Source organism: Phalacrocorax aristotelis, chromosome 3 (genome assembly GCF_949628215.1).
Source record: "Phalacrocorax aristotelis chromosome 3, bGulAri2.1, whole genome shotgun sequence".
NCBI lineage: Eukaryota > Metazoa > Chordata > Aves > Suliformes > Phalacrocoracidae > Phalacrocorax > Phalacrocorax aristotelis.
In genome coordinates this window covers 88,702,140-88,727,003 of record NC_134278.1, presented here as the reverse complement: position 1 = coordinate 88,727,003, position 24,864 = coordinate 88,702,140, and the positions used below count along the sequence as shown (strand labels likewise).

At 42.9% G+C, this 24,864-nt stretch overlaps 1 protein-coding gene across 6 annotated transcripts in view; it reads right to left on the bottom strand.

Moving 5' to 3' along the window:
* MEIS1 (Meis homeobox 1) overlaps nucleotides 1-24,864 on the bottom strand; it is a 109,868-nt gene that overhangs the window by 57,752 nt on the left and 27,252 nt on the right. For all 6 annotated transcript variants that reach the window (XM_075088399.1, XM_075088400.1, XM_075088398.1 and 3 more), the window contains exon 7: nucleotides 23,885-23,996. In XM_075088399.1, coding sequence (XP_074944500.1) covers nucleotides 23,885-23,996 — 112 coding nt within the window. The remainder of the gene's footprint in view (nucleotides 1-23,884; nucleotides 23,997-24,864) is intronic.

Below are 24,864 nucleotides of genomic sequence, written 5' to 3'. Positions count from 1 at the left end.
GAGCAAAACCAGGCCTACGTGTGAAATGCAATTTTCTTTTAAGGTACAAAATTATGAACTCTCAAAAAGCAGGTCCAAAGACACAAGAAGTTTTTCTGTAAAACAAGAGCAAGAGAGAAGGAATCTGCCACAACCTACTGTTCACAGGACATAAAACAACAATCATTATCTCAGACCAGCAACACTGAATGGACTTGGGCAACCAAAGAATAGGGAGTTTTCTGGAGTTTTAAAGTTTGTTTCTGACACAGCCATCCCCAACTTGGCTAAGGAATGTGGTGAGCAAGTGTCATACCTAAGTGACTCTGATGTGAGTCAGGGTGGCTAATATTTATGTCCACAAGTTTAGGGGGACAAATTCACTACTCAGAAATGATAATTCCTCCTTACCGTAAGGTGGGGAAGGAGAGAAACTGAGCAGTGTAGGGGGTTGGGTGCTGAGATATGCTAGGAGAGAGCTGGAAGGCACTGGCATAGTCTGGGGATGCATGTCTAGCTGGTAATCCAAGCTGTACCATTTGTTGAGGAGAACTAGAAGTTTTGGCATGAAAAGGCTCGTCATTTTTGAAATAATGTATTTTGGGGAAATCTTCTCAATTTACACATGTATATACACACATATATTGCACATATAACATCAGCCCACTGTGACTGCTCTCAACCTGCCACTTCCCAAGCAAGGCACATGAGCTGATGATGGGGCTACAAGCAAAATGGTACTTCAGAAAGCTTAAAGTAATAGTGCAATTTCTTAATTGGGAAAAACATTTCCTATTAGTTTGGAACCATGATTAGTCAGATGTGATAGAAGCACCCACTCCAGGAGTTCCCAAGGTCAATGGCAGCAATCATCTCAGCACATTGAGTGGCCTACAGAACAGCCCCAAAAATTATTTACAATGATGATGTAGGTCTGCTTGTGAATTTGAAATGTGGTATTGATGAGGGACCAATTTTGTTTTAAATTCTTAAAGAAAAACCCTTCTCAAATATACTTAATAAAAAGTTAATGAGGAACAACAAGGTTGAAAATGAGCATTAGCAAGGAACAAATAACACGTGTTTGGGGTTGCACTCATCTCTTAAGGAGATGCGGTGCATGTTTCGTGCAAGGATTCAGACCATGGCACGGACAGTAGGAGGTTGTCAGTCACAGACAGTATCCATATTTACAAGACACTAAAGCAAACAGTTGCAAAAATATCCTACACAAATACTCATAGATGAGGTAACCTGGACAAGTATAAATTACACTTGCATTTGACAAATTTTCAAAGTTCTTTTTCTTGAATCATTGTACTTTGTTCTTTAGAGATAGGAGCACCTTTTTCTAGTAACTTGATCCTCCTTTTTGACTTTAATTCCCTTCGGGGAAGCAGCGAGCAAATTAGCTGTCTACGCAAAAAGTAAAAACAGCATTGATGTATGGGGGGGAAACCCCACAGATTTTATTAATTTTCATTTGTTTGGCAGCTTTTTACAGCTGAAATTAAGGGAACCTCCTGCACAATGTAGCACTTCTTAATGGGGTTCAGAAAACTCTGCTATTATGGGTAAGTTGTGCGATATTTTTGGAGCTGTGCATCTCTGTGCTGAACGAAATATTAAAAATAAAGCAATTCATTGTATGGGAAGCAAACAACTTCTGTTGCCAGCAACAGAAGTTTACTCTGAGCAGCTGGAAGCAAATACCCTACAGAAAAGTATCTGGTTAAACAAAAAAACATCCTGCTTTAACCAAGAATGGAAAAAAGCTTAAACAGTTGGGGTTTTTTTTTTCCCTAACTTAAAAGCCAGCATGGAGACCCTACCACTTCTTGGGAAAAGCTGTTTTTCAGTCATTCTCTCATTTTGTTCAAATATAGGTCTTTTTTTGAAACTTATTTTCTCCAACCTCGGCTGGAGAGCTGGCTCTCCCAGCTATGGGTCCTACCAGTTGCATGCTCTATGAGAAGTCAACCACATATGGCTGAGACACAGGTAAATCCACCATTGGATTCAGTTGGTCTTACTCCCTCGCAAAGCAGGAGCACAAGCCGCAGCAGGAGCACAGGACTGTTCTGCCATGGGGGAAATATGCCCAACTAATACCCCAAATGGCCATGAGGTCAACTTCTGTAAATCTCTATAGCTCCTTAACAACTGGCTCTATCTTTGTGTTTATCCAGCTCCTAAGACACTTGAGTCTTGGACTGAGCGCAAGCAGCTATAAGAGGCTCAAGGCAAAGATCAGAAGCATATTACGTATAAACTAAGGGACGCATTAGCTGTAGAAACAGTTTATGCCAGTGGAGCATTTAAGTAGGCTTCCTTCCCTAAGCACAGCTAAATTGCCCTGGGCCCTGCCTGCATGCCTGCTCCAGAAGAGATGATGCTGTAGATTTCATGTTGTACAACAGAAAATATGCACCAAAACCTTGACACTGTCCAAACCATTCAAAATTAGGTTCTTCTATTGAAAAAAAGGTTTTAAAAAAAATTGTTGGGCAAGACAAACAAAAATTCTTGGGATTGTGAACCAAACTAAAGCATTTTCTTTTGGGCTAATTAAAGACTAAATTATTCTGGCCCAAGCTGCAGTCTGAAATATAGTTCAGGCACTGTTTGCCCCAAATCTTCTTTTGCAGGGCTGGTTCACTTATGTCACAGGAGTCATATAATGAACGGGACAGAATTAGTCTAGGTGTGGCTCAGGCAAGTTGAGATTCATGACCTACCAAATCCACATGAGATATTTCCAATTGGAAGTTCTCATGTGATTTGTGTGAAGTGAGAAAGTTCTTGCTGATACGGAATGTATTTTCTTCCACTCCTGTCACCCATTTTAAAGCAGTATCAAAACCAACAAATTGTCTTTTTTCCTTCCCCTAGTCCATTAGTAACATCTGACAATGAAAACCAAGACACGATTGAAAGAAAACTAACATTAAACTTCAATTTGCATGCCATGGTGGCACCACATACTCTGTTTCCTCACATACAGTGGTCACTTTGCAACTATAAAAGGTAGAATTAAAAGGGATGAGAATAAACCACGCCCCCGTCCCATCTGTCTTTCCTCTTTTGACAGTAACATCATCTCAGCTGCCATTTCCTATGCTTCAGAAAAGCACCCATTATCTCACACAACCTTATAAAGATGCATTGCTGCAGCCATTACTCCAGCAAATCATAGCCACTGAAACTTCTTGATTAGGCAGTTAGCAAAAAGACACCTGGCTTTGAACTTAAGGTGCGCATCAATTATTTCTTTGTACTTAAAACAAGAGGGAGACAATTTTGATTTGTTACAGCAGGTTAATCCAAAAATGCTTCTGTGGCAGCCTGGTGGTTCCCAGTGCAGGACCCTCTATCTCACGGCTATGGAAAGGAGGGCAGAGAACAGGGCTGGCTACTTCCACGTAGAAGAACCATTTCCACAAGGTGTCTTTGAGGTCCAATGGAAATTAGACACCTGTGTGGTAACCTAAACTACTGCGCAGAGTAGGGAGAACGACAGGGACTTGGGAATCTTCCACTACCGGGGCTCTCTATGAACAGGAGCTGGACCCAAAACACTTATGCTCCTCTTTTCTAAGGAAATGTCAGAAACATTTGCAAGCACGACTGAGTGGACAGCATTTGGACTGCACTGTGAGTTTCCTCCCCTCACCCTGCCCTAGCACTGCTTGGGATGCTCAGAAGAAGCCTGCTTCACTCTCTAAACACAAAACTTTATGTTACCACGCACGTATTCAGCTCAGGAAGAACCACTTTAATTATAAAATACGCAACCCTCAGACTTTTTAAATGAAGGGTGTAGATAGAATTAATATGGTTTTTCTTATGCTGTCCCCCCTGCTCCTTGCTGCCTGGTGGCCTAAATCCACCGCTCTTTTTCTTCCAGCAAAAGCCGGTCACTCTGGAGGGCCCGTGACAATAGCAGGAGGCTGCTCCTTGGGAAGGAGGTGCAGAAGCCAAAAGGAGATAAGTAGATTTGACAGAGCCGAGCTCACACAAAATTTTCTTCCACTTGACTGTCCCTCTCCAACACAAAAGGCAAATCTGCTCTGATGAGGCGGCGCTTAAAAAAGGCCACAATGGGAAAAACAAACCTGAACTCGGGCTTTAGAGCAGTGGTGTCGGGTTTGGCAGCCAGCAGGCAGGCACACTGCTGCCGCTTGCTCAGCTCCTGCTGCCTTCTGCTCAGTGTGGTGAGCAGGACAGGGGCGGCTTCAGAAAACATCTTCCACCTCCTTGCCTGCAGCTCACATGGGCAACATCTGGTGGAATGTGGCACTGGAGACAGAGGGCACCCATGGGTGTCATTCTGCACCAACTGAAGCGCAACCACTAGTGGTAGCTGGGCTAAACTTTGCTCGGGCTCTACGCAAACTAGGGTTAGAAAGCTGCAATTTGGGTAGGATGCAGCAGAGGTTGCAGGCCATTAATTCCCCTTCTGCTCAAACACTTCCTCCAAAAAGTGGAATCTACTTTTCCACCTCCGCTAAAACCCCTCGGGTGCAGGGAGGTAGGGTGGCACCATGGGCACCTTGGGGTACAAGCCATGCACACCCAGGCAGCTAGCATGAACCAGCCCCTGCGGCAGAGCCTGAAAACTCAGAGGATCTAGAGAGCCCTTTGGTGAAATAACGGTGACAGGGAGGTGGTCTTGACCCTGGCTCCTTGTGGTTAGCCACTGGACACCAGGATCAGCACTGAAGCTGAGCTCCCTTCACAGTCCAACCCACGGGCACACAGGCACTGACATCCATTTCAGATACTTCAGTCCTACTAAATTCGGATGTCCCCTTCAGCTCCATCTTAATGTATTCATGTCACTGATATGTTTTTTGGTTTCCTATGACCTTCTGTCACAGCTTCTGGTGTTTTGTTGTTTGTTTAACAGTGCTGTTATAGGTTGGGGTGGGTTTTTTCCAAATTAAACAAACAAACCCCAGTGCAATTCATCCAGGAACAAACAGATGTCAGAGAATCCATAACATGCAGTCACAGTAAAAGCAAAGTCAGATACATGCTGGACACTTATAAACTTCCCCCAAATATCACCTATAGGTGCACACCTGCCTTATTTTCACCTCCGTCTTCTACCACTACATATTCGTAGACATCAGATACTGGGGCTTACCCTGAATACGCAAGCTGATGGAAGGAAAGGGAAAAACTTCTGGTGCACTCCAGAATTTGAGTATTATTTATGTCACTACATCTAGTAAGTAGCATCAAAGTTGGGAAACCACTGCAAGAGGGATGAAGGATGGGAAGGACATAACTCAGCCATTTCCAGTTCATCTCTCTTTGATTCCATTCCTTCACAATAAGAATGCTTAACCAAAATCCCACAGAAAGCTCAAAGCAAAGCTGGGTCGTAGTAAAAAGCCATCCATGTTTTTTTTAAAAAAACCCAAACAAACAAAAAACCACGCACACAACCAAATTCAAACACCTTTCAAAAAGCAAGCCAAAAAGATTTCTCGTATTTCTTTTTCAATTCACACCATCTGTCATTATCCCTAAAGCAAGAGTAGTAAAAATGGATAGAAAGAAAAAACTATGTGTTTTTAGTAACATGAGGTACTTTAAAAGACATGAATGAGTAACCAAGGAAGTTAAAGAAAACCTCATGTTCTGGCAGGCTAAAAACCACAGGCATCACCTTCCCCATGGCAGGTACAGGCCACATGGAAGAATAATCTTGCTATTCTGCCGAAGCGACTTCATCCTTGTTGAAACGGCTGAGGACCTTGTCTCACCCCTTCCACCCACTGGTGATGGAAGAGGACTCTCATCCGCCCAGCTCATCACTTGATCTGTTTCCTCCTGGGGCAGCCTGGAAGTGCTGCTTACAAAGCCACCAGTTTCACCCTCAAAATGGTTCTGCCAAATATCCTATTGCTCACATGGTACCCTCTCAGCTGAGGTTACCAAGGAATATACTTCTGCTGTGTACCCCTTGACCCAGCTTTCAAGATGTGCTTTTCAACTGATGTGGGAGGACACACCACGCACACGTAGCCAGCCAACGCTGCTCCAGGTTAAATACCAGCAATGTCCCTGTGCCCTGCCTGCATGTCCAGTATCAACTAGAAGGGTTTCATAGACACCAGTTGCTATGCTAAGGAAAAGACTGGCTTTTCTGAGCATCTGTAAATGCTGGGAAAAGAGAAGAATGGAAAGGAAATAGAAGGAGCAACCTGGAAAGGAGAAGGGAAAAACAGGAGACCTTGGCTTAAAGGAGAGTTGACCACATCTTAGCCTTGCCTTCATCTGTAGAAGATGTTTGCTTTTATAAATCTCAGAAAAAATGTGGTGTGTGAGCTAAGTCAGCCCCTTAGGCAGATTTAACTTGGGTGACCTGAACTTACTCTGCAGATCACCATAGGTCTCTCTAACCTTGGCAGTAACACAAGGATCATATTTTCTCATGGCTGAATTACTCTGGAATAATTCTGCCAATGTATTAGGCATAAATAGCCTTTTATTTAGCATTGGGCAAATAGGTTCTCTCTTTCTGCCTCTCGCCTCCCCAGACAAAATCTATTTATTGGGATAAGGAAAACCCCACCCTTCATTAAGGTCTGGGTACACATCTTGAGGGCCCGACAGAAGCTTGGCTGCTTCATGCTCATGGCAATGTATTTTCAGACATTGCCTTCAGCAAGAAGCATTTTGGAGTTAACTGGTAAGATTTGTTGCTTTTGATTGGGGTGGTCAGCCTGCATATTTGCAGATGAATATACAAGTATTTTCAGACACAAAGAACAGGCAATATATACATTGATAGTGGGAAGGTTCAACTTTGATCACCAAAACAGAAAACACGATCCTTGCTGTACATCTACATGTAAGTGAGGAACACCTCCATTACAACCAGCCAAGCTGCACTGAGATAAGGGGTGGGGGGGAATAAATCACATCTCCATCTTGCAGAAAATTGACCCGTTTGGAAGGAACAGGTAAACATTGTGTTCTTGGACAAGAGTCAGCACAGTTTGGATGATGCAGACCTTCCCATTCAATAGTTGCACTGGTTTTTGCATCTGGTCACTTGAGGTCATACTGCAGAGCTCCGAGGCTCTGCAGAAGCCCTGCACGCTTCCTCCCCATGACAGAGGTGGCTAAAGTGGATATTAAAATCAGTTGTTATTCTGATGCCACCTGATTCTTAATTGCTAAAGAAATGGTGATTGAAACCACAGAAAGGGCTTTCTGGCACTATCTAAGGAAGTATCAGTTTTTGATGTTGTTCTGACCTCACTTAAAAACATGAATCAGAGTGGTCCTTTCATGTGCATCTTGATAAAGGCAGGAAAAACATTAGCAGACTATTTTGATGAAGACCAGGATAGGTTTGTAACACATAGGCAGACACAAACTCAGACCTGTATAAAAAGGAAAGAAAATATTTGCAAACCCATATGCAAATTATCTTGTGACAAATAAATCCTAGTAACTACTATTTCCAGTTTCCACCATTGAATTAGAGTCTTTCCTAATTAACTCATCACATGTTGAGCAAAATGGAAACACAATTTTCCAGTTGTTCATGAACTGCTTGCTTCATTCATACACAACTTTTGTTGTATGGCTGACCATTTACAACAGGGAGGCAAGTGCCTCAGTCTTAAGACTGGGTCACCAAGGCTTCTCAGGCAGAAGTAGTCTTCAGTCACACACTTGCACTCTTTCCCATTGCAGTGTGAGAGCAATAATCACCGATGCCAAAACTGGGAATTCTCTTGAGACTGGAAAATGCTTCCACAACTATCTGCCAATTATCTGAACAGTCGCCAACAATGCCAGCCTCTGAACCATTGCTAATCATGCTGCCATTTTCTATGCAAAGCAACTTTGAGTTTTGTCATTTATTTTAACTGCCTGACCAGCTTCACCTGCAGTTTGTGGTTTCAGTGGATGAGAAGGGAAGACAGAGATTCTCATCTATAATCACTGGTTGAAATTCTAAGTTCAGCTAAAAAACATTCTTACCTACATCTTATTTAACAGCTTCTGTGGAAAAGACTTTGACACATCAACCATACTGGCAACAAAATATGATCTCAGCACTGACCTGAACAAGGGAAAATAGACCTGGAGAGGACAATACGCTCTTGCCTGTAAGACCACGTGGAGGCTCTCATGCTCACTTCTCACCAGCCCACAAGACCTTCTGCACATACAAGGTTGCACATGAACTTCATGCAAAAGCATGCAAGGAGAGGCTCAGGATGGCAGGTGCTGTACGTTAGCTCAAAGATAACTCGTTTCTACGCCCCATGGGACAAAGAGAGATGTAAATAGGGAGGTTGAAGTCTCAGAGCAGTCAACAAACATGCCGGAAAGCCCAACTTTCCCATGTGCTGCAGGGATCTGTGTGGGTTAGGACTCCAGTGGGGCAAGCAGAACAGCTCGAGAGGAAGCCTCCACCAGGACATCCCTGGAAGCACCTCACTCAGCTCCATTCCCTGGATTTACCCAGGAGAGCCATCCCTCAAGATGCCAGATAAGGCACAATGACAAGGTGCTGAATGAAGGTCCCCACTGTCACAGCCAGTAACCTGCCTCCCCTCCGCGCCTGCAGACCTCCTGCACTCGAAACCCAGCACCATCTCCAACATTTGCACTCACAGCTTCCCAAAGAAGCAAGCCCTGTATTTAATGTTTCTGGCACACAACGGGGTCACGGTGCACAATCCAGAGATATTTTTCAGGACAGCAACCAAAGGGGACTTGCTCATTTCAACATGAAAATAAGAGTTTGATATTCTGCATAAAAATTATTAAACCCCTCCTCTACCTCATCTGCTAGTGAGGATTGCTACAAATATGACTACAAAACAAAGTGGACAAATGAGCCTTTTTGAATGCATATTAGTGAGTTTAAATGGACCAAATGCGCATCTTGTTAGTGTGGAGTGGAGGTAGGTTTAACTCTGGTTTTACATTTAAAAGCAGACAAGCCCAGTGCATGGAGAGAAGTCCCAATGGCTACCAGGCCAGCAGACAAAGGACCCCATGCCCAAACAGCACAACAAAGCAAAGCCCTTAGTTGTTTGAACATGGCCATTCCTACCGCATCAACTCAGCAACAGGTTTCGTTTCAAGCCTTCGCTCGTGGTGCCTTTCATCTCATGAAAGATCTCACAGCTGTTCAGCTGAAAGTTGAGCAAAGCATTGCTACCAAGTTTCACAAGCCCCATCCCACAGGTTTTATATTTAAGTCCCCAGCTCCCAGAGTCATGTGAAAATCTTCCACCAGAAACACACACCGATGAAGCAACCAAACTCCTGATGGCAGAGAAAGCTTGAAACCTGGGCTCCTGAGGGCGAGGCATGGAAATACAAATACTTCCCCCCACCCCGAATAATATTAAAATATAAATACCTCTTTTTCTATGTACATCAAGCTTTTTGAACCCTTCAGATCACCAACACAGGTTAGCAAAGACACAAACTTTCATGAGATACTCAGACCGGCATGATCAGGAGCTGCAGAGGACACAGCCTCACCCACACACACGACACCCGAGCCCACTCCCCTCATTTTCAGCAGTAAAACACACTTTATTCTGCTTCCCCACGCAGAGCAAAAATTTTCTTCCTAAAGAAATGGCAAGTTTAAGCACTGATTCATCCCTCCTTACTCTAAGCATTTAAGTAAGACTGCCAGGCTATGTGTCTGAGCGAGGCGATTAGTCCTCCCTGAGTCTCTCCACAGTGAATGGAGACAAACAGAAACTCTCCGGAGGGAAATTCAGGATTGAGATGACTACAAGAACATGCGTGCTATTAGCTTTGAATACTACACAAAACAGTAAAAACTTACAAGCAGTGAGGGTATAGCAAGGAAATGATGGCTAATGAAGGCTGACTATGCTCATCTCTGTTTCTAAACGAGATCTGGGCTTCAGGGTCCCTTCTAAAATTACTCAGGATGGAAAGGCTGAATTTAGCTCCCATCCATCACCTTATCATAGGGATACAACCTCATGCTTCCTGCCACTGAGAATCTGGGAAAATGCAGAATTCTACCTCTTATCATCAAATCAAAATTAATTTCTTCTTCCTATTTTGCCTTATTGGGGGGGAGGGGGGAAGCCCTTCTTGATAGATAGCTAAATTTATGTCTTACCAGCTGAATATAAATGCAAGAAACAGGAAGCTTTTACTTGGAAACTGGAATTTCAAGCACTCAGGGGCAAACAATGAACCAGAGAGATAAAGATGCAATGGCAATGGTAGGGGACAGACCTGCCAAGCTTCCTGCCCACGCTGACTCAAGAGCATGTGTCCTACCATGATACGGACCGGCCACACTGCTTGCTTTTATTTTGGTAATTGGTATTTGTTCCTGTGAAAACCCATATAAAAACAAGTCGAAGACTGGACAATAGTAGACCCACCATCTCTTATAGCCAGATCTTTTACTTAACACTTTAGCAAAAGATGTAATCAGCAGATCTTTGTTCATTTATACAATTCTCTCTGCTGCACCGCGGATTGTATTACACTCTCCAGCACCCACCAGATCAGAGCATCCAGCCTTCCCCATCACTTCAAGAGATTGATCTGATACTTGAAAGCACATTTGCTATTATCTACTCCAGCCCTTTGGAAATGACATTACACAGATACGGGGGGCAGGCAAATATTGCTGCTCTTTTATTATTCCTGCCATTCCCTCACTTGTTATATCTGAGAAGTTCCCAAGTCAATGGGATTACTTTATCTTTCTCCCCCTTCCTTTATCTCCTCCCTCACCCCACAGGTATCCGTGTCCAAATGGGACTCTTCGGTGGGGGGTTTGCTTGACCCGGGTCACTTGAAGGTCAAGCTTTTCACCACTTGCTAATGCAAAGCTTCCCCCCAGCCCTCCAGAGCCCTCCAAAGCCCGGGGGGTCCAGGGCACCCCCTCCCCATGCACCCCCTCCTGGCCACGGGTACAGATGGAGAAGACAAATGCTCCTCAGTGAGGCTGTGGAAGCAAATCTTCCCCGTATGGAAACTGGAACATGTTTTGTGTTTCTAAATAAACAAAGCAAAACGGAGAGGCTCCTGAAAAAATCAGCTCAGCAGAGAGCTTATTCCTGCACTAAACTTGAAGGATGGGAGGCTTAACTAGTTAGGAGCAACTCAGACTATATTTTTGCCTACCAGAATGAAGATCGATTTTTATTTAGATTGATTTTAAGATTTACATGCGAGAAATGGATACAATTGGATCAAATATATACTAAAGCAAATTGTTGACTCCCATGAAAGCCAATAAAACCAAAACAAATTTCACAGATCTCATCTACCAGCATTTGAGATTTGTTTTATTTCATTATTTTGTATACATTTACAGAGCAGCAATTTGCTTAACTCTTTTCCGCTTTTCTTTTACTGAAACAATAAGACTCTCGGCAGAATATTTTGTACTTGAATATTATCACCAGGATAGCATATGGCAAACTAGCAGCAGGCAGTTTATCTTCATCCTCTTTGTAAGCTAAAATTAGCACAATGCTTCTGCAACAGTGTATGATGTATTCAGACCAGTACAATATACCTCATACAACTTCAGATTGGCTAACCTCCAATATTCAAGTAAATTGATTATTAATTGAGTATTAATATGTTTAGTATCAAGTTAGCATTTATCAACTTGAGAGGCACTTTTAAGTTTAATGTTGTCACTTCACCTAGACCAACTGCAACAGTAAATAAAATTTATGTATTAATAACACCAGAATCTCAATTAATTTGTCTGAGGCAATTCTAATTTATATTAAAACATATACAGAAAGCCGTGCTGCAAAATCGCATATTTGTGCATACTCTGCTTTTTAGTGATACAATATAATTAATTGTGGTGAAGAGTCGATACACCCATGTTATGACTTACATGCTCCATCTGCTGCAGCCTGCACTCCTGCAGACTGTTAGCTGGTTACTTTATTGGGATTAAGTTCAACCAAGTCACCAACTTTATTGGGATTAAGTTTAACCAAATCACCAACTTTACATTTCCCAATGACATGGCTACACCAGCCCTCTCTGCTTGCCAGTCAGCTGTTCAACCTGGTAAATTATGGCCACCTCAGGGTTTTTTTAGCTGGATTAAATCTGCAGTGAGACACTAATGTTAACACTGCTTGCTAATTTGTTTCTTGTAGCTGTAACGCCAAGGAACTTAGTGCAATTTAGCTCTTGCTAAAGGAAACAGGAAAGGTCCTGAAAAAGCCCTGTACTTCACAAGGGTGCTTGTTTTACCATGTTTCTTGCCAGGTTCACAGAATAAAAATGTGTAATAGTGGGAGGCAGTCACATCCAAGCATGTATATGATCAAATACACACACAAACTATAAATATATACTGACATCCAAAGATTTTGTGGTTCAGTCTGCTCACCAACCGGCAAAACAGCACCCTGCTTTACATACAGCCCATCACAGAACTACAACACAGGACTGAGTCTGTCTGATAGTTATACTAAAATAATATCACCACGATTCTTGCTTTTACACAGCCAGCCTCACACAGAATTTGCATAGGCTATTCCAGACAGGCACAGAAAAAAGAAAATGGGCAGAATCCTGCACCAAAGCCTCTCCCATGGCATCGTCACTGCCACAGCGAGGGACAGGAGAGGATAATAGGAGATGCTTTACTAAGCATGGAAGAGGGGAGGAGTATGGCACGAGCATAACATTTCAACTCCACTTTGTTGCCTCTTTTCCATCCCCTGCAATTTGCCTGCATCTCATCCCCTACTCTTTAGAAAGAGGCTGCTACACTCTGATGTTACAGTGCCCTGAAACTTAAATGCAATTTTAAATGACGATGCTTTATTTCAGGCAATTCAGTTAATACTGACCGCATTCTCTCTTTTCCCTGCCTCACAAAGGCAGTCGATGCAGAAGCGCTTGTTCTATAGCCCAGGGCCCCAAGCAGGAGCACCACTGTGGGGTTTCTCCCTCAGTGCTGTGCTGGGGAGGGAGTAGATCATCTCAGCGCGGCAATGAGAGCAACAAAAGGTTCTCCACCATACAAGCCTTGCTTCCGTGACCTTCACTTGCTGACCAGTCAGTGCTAAGATATGCCTTCTTCTTAAGTCCATCGGGACGCTACAGACTCCAGAATATTTTTAGCATGCATCCATGTGACACTAACTGCTATTCAGAGAGCTGGGGGAAGATTTAAGAATCAGTTAGGTTACATCCTCCTCCTTTAGCTCTTTTCTGGGGACATAACTGGTGCCTCCTAGTAGGTCTTCTCCTGCCCTTTTGCAAAAGATGAATTTACAGCCCTGAGACAACATGCAGTGTCAGGGTTGCAAGCGCCATTGCTCTCCTGTGGCACAGGGGAAGCCATAGAAAAACAAAGTTGAAAAGGCTGTCCCTACTATATTTTTACTTACTTATACAATGGTTCTTTTTTCTGACACCTCCTTGTTATGATCCTGCAAAGAGCAACCACAAAAAAAAAAAAACTGCCTGCAAACTCTGTGTGAGATTTTCAAAGCTCATGAGGAAGAAAATAATAAAAAAATTATTTTCAGTGATATCTCTGAATGGTATCAGAGATACCACCTGGCGATGATGAAGTTCCCAAGCCACAGAGTGCCAGAGAGTGGCAGAGGGCTCTGGGGAGACAGCACTTGCCCTGATGTGACGCTGCTCCCACGACATGTCACAGGCTCGGCCAGGATCTCCTGTTTCTTTTCCCACCTCCCAAGCCCTACCAGCAAAAACTCAAGCGTGCCAAAGGCAAGATGCAAAGGCTACATGCAGGAGGCATTATGGACAAAGAGGTGAGCCAGAGAGCTACAAGATCTTACCAACAACATCTTAATTCAAAGACCCGCCAGAGCAGCATCAGACATTTGCTTAGTCACAACACTTCTCCCTTACCAGCTCAGGAAGAAGAGACATCGGGCCTCTCCCTCTGGTATTTCACATGGCACCGACTACTGGGTCACCAGGCCAGTGAGAAGCTGTCCCTGATGAATTATACAGTGACAGGTGGCTCCGCTGCAAGCCGCAGGGGCTGCCCCCATCACCCAGAGAAGGTCCCCATCTCATTCATAAATTTAAATTAAAAAAATAAAAGAATAAAAGCCCGTGTGTGTCAATGTGGTTAGAAAAAATCATGTCACCATCTTATAGCGTTGATCCTATTAATTAATCCCTTAAAGAATGACCCCTCACCCACAAACATATAATGTAATACCGGCTTAATCTTACCTAAAAAAAAATACAATGAAATAAGATTACTAGTCTGACTCTGCTAACTGTTACAGCACTGCTTAATCCTGTACTTCAGTGCTTTAACAAGCTCCTACAATACTGTACGGAGTTTATCAGAGCAGTTGCCGAGACAAGAAGGACTTATGTTTTAAACAATATAATTCCACAGTCTTTTGTGCTCTTTACGTGTTATTTTTATACAATGACTTTCATCCCAGAAGATCTCAAAGCCTATTGCCTGTTCCTGTTTCAACTGAAGTCTTCCTTTCAGGTTTCAGTAGGATTAAAAATGCAAAAGAAAATAAAAAAATATATTATACGGGGGAGTGGGGGGGTGGGGTATAGCAGCAAGATCTGCTGGGGCAGGATCTCATCCCTCCCATCTCCCAAATGCAGCTGGGATGGGTGACACCAAGGTGGACCCCTCCTCTCAAAAAACTGCAAGGGAACCCACCTGGGATCCTGTCCAAAAAAGTGGATGCAAGCAAGACCTACCGAAGTATCATCCCTCCATCCCTGCAATAACTTTGTCTTCTTCCCCAGGCTACCCTCTTACCAGCACGACCCTGCCCTGGCAACATGTGCCCACAGGCATGCACTTCCTGATCTTCGCTAGTTATAGACATATTAAGCTTCCCATGGAATAGAAGAAGAAAGCTCTGCTCCCTCCCTGTAATTATCAAATCAGCCCGAAAATGAGGAAGAATTGAGAATCCTCATTATAGCACATCATAAAACGCAGCGAGGTCTCGTGCTCGCTGTATGTTATTGCCACAGTCTGCCAACAAAACTTTACAAAGAGTGCAGGAATTCATGTTTGCAGAGATATTAAAGTCATAAAAGGGGAGATTTGTATTTTATTTTCCCACAGCCTACATGAAGGTGAACCAAACAAATTTGGCAAAGAGCACTAGTCAGATGCCATTTCCCACAGCAGCATGGTATTTTCCTCTGGGAATAAAACATTTTCCTTCAACTACTGTTTATAACTCTTATCAGTTCAACAGCAATAGAGCCATCAAGTCCAATATCTTGTGGAAAAAAGTCAAGGTCAACAAGTACTTGCATTTTCGTTTATCTTTAGCTGCAATTGCTACTGACATTCAATTGGGTAATAAACATGAGGACTGTCAAATGCTCTCAGCAAACAGGTGATCCAAAAGCTATCAGAGAGAAAGAGGCTACTGCCAGGTAATCAAACAATTCTGTTGCAACAATTATGATTTGAGTGCATTCATTTACAGAAGCAATCACCTGTCAAATTTGAATGAATAGCGTCAACCCATTCCCACCACCGGGGTAATAAGGGTGAGAAAATACAAACTATGTCTACTTTCTTCCCAATAAAAGCATGCCAGCATTAGCAAGAGCCATCAAAAATAGGGTAAATAAAAAATCCAGTATCTCATTTCCTGAATTGAATTTTTAAGAATTATTTTAACATAAAAACCAGAGGAGATTGGTCCAAGTAGCCCAACCTCATGTCAGGCTCTACCAGGAGCAATAATGGATGTTTTGGAAACCCGTATAGAAAGGGGTTACACAAAAGTGGCGGTGCCACGGCTCTGACAATCAGCACTTGGGCAGCTTCCTGAGCCAGCGGTTGCATCTAGACCAGGGTTTTTAATAGCTACAGAAGGACCTGTTTTTCCACGAATTGGTCTAATCTCTTTTTGTTCCCTGCTGACCTCCACAGCACACTGTAGCAATAAATTTAACCCAACATGTTAAACATTTTTGTTTGTTTTAAACCTGCTAACACTCTGGGAAGCTCCTATGCTGTGAGACTTGGTGAACACCTGCCCTTAGTCCTTGCATTATGGAACTAGTACCTGCTTTCTCCTTCGTAATCTTTTTTTTTCCCCTCCCAACATTTCACGTGAGAGGTGGAAAAATGGTTTATGCCAAGCAGCCCGATGACACACCCTGCTGCATCACTAATCTAGCAACAATGCATGATTATAGGTTTACACTCATTGCGATAAAATGTTTCTCAAAAGGGGAGGCCATCTCAGGAACACAACTTTGCTTCTTTAACCTCCGATTCAAAGAGGTCAATGATGCACACCTGAATGTCATGCTCTGCCTACATCAGATAGCAGAAGACTTGGATGGTGCTACCAAGACCTGGAGAGGCAAATGGGGATCGGTGCATTCCAGGTAGAAAGTATATGGGCCATATGGGAAACTCATGGGTTTCAATAAGCCACCACAACCTAAAGGAGCATGCCCAGGATGTGTAGGGGAAAAGAACGCCACCAGAATAAAGAAATGATTTTTCCAAATCAAATCATATCAGTGACCTTCAAAACACAAGAGTCAGGTACTGTTAAAAAGAGGGGTCTTGGACAACAAAACCTTCAAACCTATTTCTACAACTACTTGCAACCAAACATCTCTCTGCCCCATCCAAGAAGGAAAGCAAGATGCCCTTCAGTCCTACACCTGAGCTTTTGGGTAACAGCCCAAGATGTGATTTAGCAATATGGTATTTTCCACTGCTGTTCCCTGCTTGGCATATTCAAGATCTTGTCCTCAGTAACACATCCAGGGCCATGCAGACACACTTTGTGGCCTGCAAAAGCCCTGCACTGCTGATGGGATGCTTAGTTCAGGGTCAGGGCCATGTTCTTACATACACGTTTATGTGTACACAAACTTGTCCGCAGCCACACAAATGTTTAGGGGGCTAGACATTTCTAAGTTTAGAAAAACTTGCCACGAAAAAGAGGAAAAAAAAAAGAAAAAGAACTTCAGCACATGAATTTTGCTGCTTCATTACAGACAGGCCGAGAAGTCAGGAATATTTGTATTTCCATAGCCACTTTAAAGGTAAACAGCTCCCAAAGTCTTTTTCCCTCCTTTCACTTTGCCAACGATGGCAATAGCTTCAGCCTGAGGGATCTGCCTCCTGACGTGATCACCTCTCTGCTTCCCTCCCACTGGAAGCTTTTCCTAAGCAAAGACTGAAAGTCGCATTAAACCGTGCTGAAATGGTTGTGCTGGTTTTGAACTGCTTATTATCTCTGGGGGCTGACCTGAAAAACAAGTTGGTACTTAGATGGAGAAATTCAAGTTTCCCCTGAAAGGCAAATGGGAGGAAGGAAGGTTTTTTACATGGAAAAGAATTAGTTTATGACTGCATTACCCACAATTTAGGCAAAAAAAAAGCAACATTTATAAGTATTTGTTAGCTTTGCCAAATCAAAAGGAAAAGCACCTGGTAATAAAGGCATTCAGAGCTAATGCAAACAATTAAAATATATCCTGACACTGGGAATAGATTGATGCTCGAATCACGACAGGCACCCGGTTCCAAGTGAGGAGTCTTTCCATGCACCATACTGGAAGCGTAACCCTGCCTAGCTGAGGCACGGAGGCTTAACACTGCTGAAATCTAACTCTAACAGCTGAATCAGGCTGATGAGACAAAAAAAAAAAAAAAACAAACCAAAACCAAAACCCGAAACCAGAAGGAGGAATAAAACAGTTTCACGCCCTCCGGCTTTAGAGCAGAATGATAAATTGACATGGTGTTGTTATGAGCATAATCCTCAACTACTCAATCACTGTTAAAAAATAAAACATGATTCTGGGGAGATAAAAATAATTAATGCTGGTGCTGCTGAAGAATATGCACCTACACGAACAGTTTCAAACAAATATGGGGTTGTTTGAAGTCTTGTATCTCACGTCAAAGGAAGAGGGCACAGGTGCTCATGCTTGATTTAAAGCAAACCAAGTGCTGCCCACTTGATGGAAACGCAAGAAAAGCAAAGCGGATGGCAGAGCCTCAGCAAGAAAACTGATACCGCTCCATTGCCAAACAAGCCTATTACGCTTAATTCGGGATTCACAATACATAAAGCACCAGAAAAAAAACCAGGAGCAGCCCCTGTTGACTAATGCCCTGTCTTTTCCAATCGAGGGTCACATCCAGTCTAACCGATCACATGATAATGGCATCAGAAAAGGTCAATCAAAGACAAGCCGAAGCTTCCACTGCCTGGCTGACCTTCGGAGCTTGTGACAAATTGCTATCAGTCAATGTCAACTAATGACAGCAGCTCTTCGGCTAATCAATTGTTCTAAAAATGATCAAGAAAACTACTCGCAGGACAGCTCATTTTCACATCAATGCCTGTGAAGTATGAAAAGCTCATTTTTTCTGAGTTTTTAATAAGCTCATAAGTAAAGCAGTTACTTGGTAACAGGGGTCACCTTAGTGAAAAGACAGAACCTTTGTCTGCCTTTTACATATCCTTTTATTACCATATTATAGTAAAAATATGCCATGCCATTACTATGCCAGAGGGCTACATAATAAAGCAGGTAATACTTCATACTTTTTTTTTTTTTTTTGGAGATAAATACTTCTGTGGTTTAGGGGCCTCTGTTTGGATGTAAATAATTGTGGATATACTCGCCATACATTTAAATGCAAAGTGATCACCACTGGCATGCAGGTGACATGCCCACTCGTTACTCACCCAAACTTCACATGACAGAGCTGCTAGCAAAAGCCACACTGCACAACCCAGTGGCGCTGCCGGGAAGTTAAGGTCTAACAGCAGCTATTTTGTTCTTATATGCACCCACCTCATGCAAGCGCAACTTACTCTGACTATTTCTGACAGAATTCACATACGGGAGGAAAACCGCATGCTCTGAAACCCCCAAAGCCCTGCAAAAGCAAACAGACGTTTCCGCCCTGGAAGGATTTTGCGTGTAAAAGCTAAGGTGGAAATGCACACAGGCTTGGGCTATGGGACATATATCACAGTTCTCCCCGTACAGCAAAGGGGTGGCTGCAGACTAGAGGTTTGTCCATCCCTTCATCACGCCTGCCTCTCCCAGCAGGATCTTTGTCCACTTCTCAAAGCCTTGCAGCCGGGCCATGCTCAAATCTGCATTTGTGCATTAAGTATTACCAAAACAACAACCACGCTGGCCTAAGGCTCAAGAAGTACAGGCACAATTATGCTTTACTTTTCCTTAAGGAGAGCATTAGGCATCGCGTGACAAGAAGCCTTTTGAGAAGACACTGCATTGAGTGGGAACAAGGAGTCATCATTCAAGCATGGCACTGCTTTTTACTTCGGTTTACCTCTTCACTTGGGTGACTCCCACCCACAGCACCTGTACTGCCAAAAAGGATTTACCCCAAGGAAAACACCCCTCGCCAACCCAACCGCCTCCAAAGCAATCTTCATCTCACCATGAAGAAAGGGGGGGGAAGCACTAAACAAAAACATTAAAACTTTTGTTTTCATTGAAGAAACTGCAAAGTGACAGCAGTTTCAGGTTACACCCTAAACCTGGCTTGCTATGGTAGTTTTTCAAATTAAAATATCTTCTGTGGCCTCAGCCACTCTCAAGACGTCCATAGGCAAAAAAGAATGGAGGCAGGGCAACACTTAAGCTGAGCCATAATTGGAAGTATGTGAAAAATGAAGTGTCAGTTCGGTCAATAAAGGGCAAAGGTGAAGGGGGACTGCAGCCCAAACTCAGTGCGAAATGTGCTCATTAAGACACCCAATCGGCGGGCTCCTGCCCACCTATCCCATTAGTCATCGGCCATCTGACCGCTTCAAATGCCTTGCCTCCCCGTTCTTATTACTTTCCTTCTCCCATGTTAAAAAAAAAAAAAAAAAAAAAAAAAAAAGAGGGCAAGCTCGTATATAAATCCTTGCTCAGTCATCTGGAACATAATGTGGCCCTTCTCTCCCCCTCCACCCAGCTCTGCCGCCTGCCTTAGCAGCCTCCAAACAACTGCCTTGAGATTCCCAGCAATAATAAACACGATTGCCTTTTTGCCTATATGTTGCCTGAACTTCTACAAAAGCCTGAAGAAAAACCATTGCAGCCATTGCTACATTTTTATAAAGAAATATCACCGCTTTATAGTCACAGCTTGAAAGAGCAACAGTTATTTCGAGGTTAAAAAAACGTTTTGAGTCCCGGCTGAGGCTTGCACAAAAAAAATGGGAGAGAAACAATACACACAAATAGGACACACTGATGGATTTGTTTTCTTTTTCTTTTAAGCTGTGTAGAAGAGATAAACATGGGAATTAAAGAGTCCCACTCTGGATTAACGGTGACTGTACCAGGACTGTACCAGCGTCCTCCTGGCCTGACTACTTGAAAAACAAGCAAAATAGATCTGTTATTACTCTACACAGGTATCTTTTAAAGTTAGAAGATGGAGTAAGATAAAATAGTGTTGCCGTGCATCAGCATCACCCATCCGTACCTAAGAACTTGCTTCTCTTTTTGTAATAGAGTTTTGGAAGCTATTTCTCCACTGCGTAAATTCAGATCTTTTTGTGCCATTTGGAGAAAGACCTCCAAAGGACCTTCACGATAAGTTCAGAGCAACGAGAAAACAGTCCACAGACCTTTTTCATAATATTATTCTGCATTCCTGTACTATAACTATCCCCTACGATGACACAATACTGGGCCTTTATAAGAGGTTGTGTCAATGGGCTATGCAATAACATATCCTGCTGTTCAGTGGCACGAGACCCCAGAACAGCCCCCTAACAGTTAAATATGGATTTCTACAATAGATCGAAGCAGCTGGGAGTCATTACTATTTACTAAGTAAATAAATTTACATGTTAAAAAAGACTTTAAAATGTTTAGAGGAAAGAGCATCTCTCCTGTTTTCAAAGGTAATTGTTCAATGTGAGTTGTGCATAGGGACATAAATATATTAAAAATGCACTTCATGGGGATTAAAAGCACTGAGGAATCGGGTAAAGAAGAAAAATTTCCAAGAAGTCCAAAAATAGACCTTATCATAGTCTGTGTTATGGACTAAGGGAGAAAACTCTTGCTAAGGGGCTTAAGCTTCCAGTCCCTGTGCCCTTCTGAAAACGCAAAGCTCACACCCACATCCTTGTGATACCTTCAGCCAGGTTAGAAACCCAGCCTAGAAGGTGCTTTTACCTACCCCAGCAGGGGAAGTAGGTTGTGGGAACAACGTAAAAATAGACAGTTTTAGAGGGTTATATTTCTGGTGATTAGATTTTTTTTTTAAATGGCAAATGTACTCTTGACAGATGGAGCCAAAAGGAACTTCTACAAACTCCTAAAAATAGGGAAGCCCATAATATGCTGAATATATGTCACGCAACGCAGGCATCTCAAGTGCTCATCATCTGTGCTCGCAAGCACGAACGTGCCGGTTCATGCCTTTCGTTGCCATCCCTCCACAGCACCCAGCTGCTGTGGCAGTGCCACGCCGGCTGCCTCTGCTGCCAAGAAAAGCATCCGGCAGAGGCGAAACTGTGAGTTTGACCACAGCGTCGCCACTCCTCACATCAGGTCACAGAAAAAAAGCCTCCAAATCATGGCATTTTTGAACTTAAATGTAGTTGGGGAAAGAGAGGGTATTTGCTATCTTTTTCTTCTCTTCCCTTTTGGTCACTCGCAATCATGTTTTTTGACTTCTTCCACATGCGGGAAGGCTAAAACCACACTTTTTTTTTTTCACTGCAAGGTGTATATGCAGGCATGGGTGTGCTTAAACAACTGAGATTCCCCTATAATCTCAGCCTTCAGAGGACTTTGAGCAACCAAAACATAAAGCAAGGCTCAGTAAGACCACTGCTACTCTTCCCACATCCCCATTCCTGAAAAACTCCCATCATTTCCATATGTGGCAAGTGGCCTGAAGGCAAGTCTTAGTGATGGAGACCCCCTCTGGACTGGGTCTCCTTTCCGAAAGTCCTTTCACAAACTTGACATTAGAGCTCCAATTAGCAAATTCCCACTTTTTTTGCTCTTTCCTAAAGTTTTAACACAATGAGCCTTCTTCATGCAAAGCATCCATCAAGTGCTTGCAGCAATTCCAGCCTCAATAAATCTTACTTTAGATTTTGGGTAAAAGTTTCAGAACCAGCTAAAGCATCGCCGCCAAGTCTTTCTGTGGATATTTAATAGGACTCAAGCTCTGAAGTCACTTTAGAAAACCCTTCCTGACCAAGGTTATACCATGCACCTTGCTAAGAGCAGACCGGGATGGTAATGATGAAACATCAGATGCAACCGGCACTCTGGACTAATAAAATGCCACATTTAGGAGAAAATGAAGGCTGAACATCTTAAAAAGTACACCAGGAACTGAGAAGCTCCATTTCCAAAGTGCCCAAGAGGTTTAGGAGTGCGCTGACAAGCCTCCCCACAGATGTTTTGGCCATGCACATATACACATAAACATGCACACATCCATCTAATAAGAGAACAGCCCTATCTGAGTACAAAAACCCCCTCCGAACACTATGTTTTAGTTCAAAGCCTATTTTTGCAGCAGCTTTTTCACCCTTAAAAAACCTAGGGATTTAAAGTTTGCTCCAAAAGCAAGGGGCTCTAATGAACATATTGACACCACTTCAACTATAGCATTGTGAACAGCACCACCAGAATATATATGTATACATACTTGAAAGAAAAAAGGCCCCCTGAATTTATGTTGCATATCATTTTCCAGTAAAAGTCAGAGGTCAGAAGGTTACCAGTTTCTGCCTCAGCTCTGCAACAGTTTACTATTCCAGGCCCCATTTTTACTAGGCTATACTTGTGATGAAGTCAGCAACTTTTCTTTAAACAATAAAGTGTCTCAAATACTTAAAATTCTATAAAGAGATGTTATTCACCATGTACGTTAGGTCCATGCATATAAAAAATTAAAATATACTGGTTTAGTTTAAAAACTAATCTTGTTAAATGCAGACTTTGCAATGCTAATCAGCACTGCTCAACCTTTTTTTTGGAAACACAATTCCTTTGTTGTCTAACAGCAGTTGAATGAAACATGATCATAAAACCAGATTTAAAAGTATATACCTATTGTGAGTTCAGAGTCAACTTCAATAAAGCACTCCCTTTTATATTCAGATTAAGGATCCTTTTTAAATTTTCATTGCATTAAATTAACACTAAATCCACTGCAGTTGGTCTCTTCAGAAAAAGTATGAAGCATTTAAACAGCTCCTCAGGAAAACCCAGAACTTCAGTTTTTTACACTTCGGAGCTTCTGAGACAGTGCTAATTATCTGTAGTGTGTCCCACTTCAGTTGCACCAAGCTCGTTTCATACTCATCCTGCTAAATCAGTTACTCTGTTTGGCTTGGCACTCAAACAAAACATTTTTGCATTCAAGTAAATCGGAACTGAGTAAAAAAAGTAAATAAAAACACTGCTCAGGATTTCATAAAATGGGCCAGCTAACATCTCTTCTTTATATGCAGCAAAGTTGTGACGGCTGCTTTGAAATATTAGCATGCATTTCTGCAATCTTAATTATATTTGCTTTTGAAGATTTCATCTTTTAACCCATTTGAATGAGGGGGAAAAAAAAACCCAAAACCCTTCTCATTGCTTATTTTTATTAAGCATACGGCAAATTTGGTACATATGTTGCTCTAACATGTGCCTGCTGGCAGAGTGGAAGAATTAAAGATGCCAATCCTCTTACCAGGAGAAGGTGGGGAAAAAAGTGTCAAGAAAAAAGGAAGATAGACCTTTCTCAGCACAGACCCCTAGCACCTGAGCACATTTCAACATCGGAAAAGAGTAACCGGTGCCTGAGCACATCGGTGACCGCTTGCTAGCTGACAAAGCAGAAGGGCTCCGTTCCTACCTTGCTCACTGCTGTTGTCCCCGCTGTGCGATGTGTGTCCCCCACTGGAAGGCCCAGGGGTTCCCCCAGAGCGCGTTGATGCCGTATCATCGTGGTCTCTGTTCCAGGAGGGCTGCAGGGCCAAAAAAATAGAAAGTTAAAACCTGAGATGGGGAAGAAGTGCCTGTTTCATGTGCTCCCGGGAGAGTGGTACCCATGCTGACCCGCGGCAAAAGGCTGGCAAATAGATCCCCCAAATCACGCCTTCTTTCCAGATAGCCGATTGCCGCTCCCCATCGAAAATAATGTACTCTGGAATATGTTTACCATCTAAATAATCCCATGCTTTATTACCACAGAAAACAGAAACATTCCCGGCAAGGCAGGGGGAGCAGGGGAAAAGCCAGAGAGCAAGTCGCTGGCACTGGGCTCCAACTATATTTTTAGCATCCGCAAACCCTCTGGCGTAACAGCCTGCTAACTCCGCAAAGGCAAAACAAGAGCGGTGGTCGAGAGCAGCACCGTTTATATAGGCCTCCCATTCCTCGTACGAGGCCAACGTGGAAGAGCTTAAAGACTTTGCTGGCAATTAGGCCTGGGTCCATAATAGCCAGGATGTGTCAGCTGTTTGCCGGATGGTATATGGCAAATGGACCAGGCATGGGGACAAAAAAGAAATGAGAATAACAATGGCTTCACATCGGCTGTGTACACTCAGCCCCATGCAGAGCCTCCTTGTACTATTGAACAGAAAACAGATGTTGCTTCTTATCACTGGGTGCATTTGAAAGTAACATTCAGATAGGAAAAATTGGCTGTAAATTAAATTCTTAGGGAAAACAATCGTGGCAACACTCCTCCCAAGTCTCCCTTTATCACCAGAGAAGATTTTAATTAGCTTTTAGTACTAGCTTTTAAAAAACATCACAGAGACTCACTGGTCATCCTGCACAGCCTTCTGTGCATAATTGAACAGTTTCTTCTTTTCCATGAAGCAATAT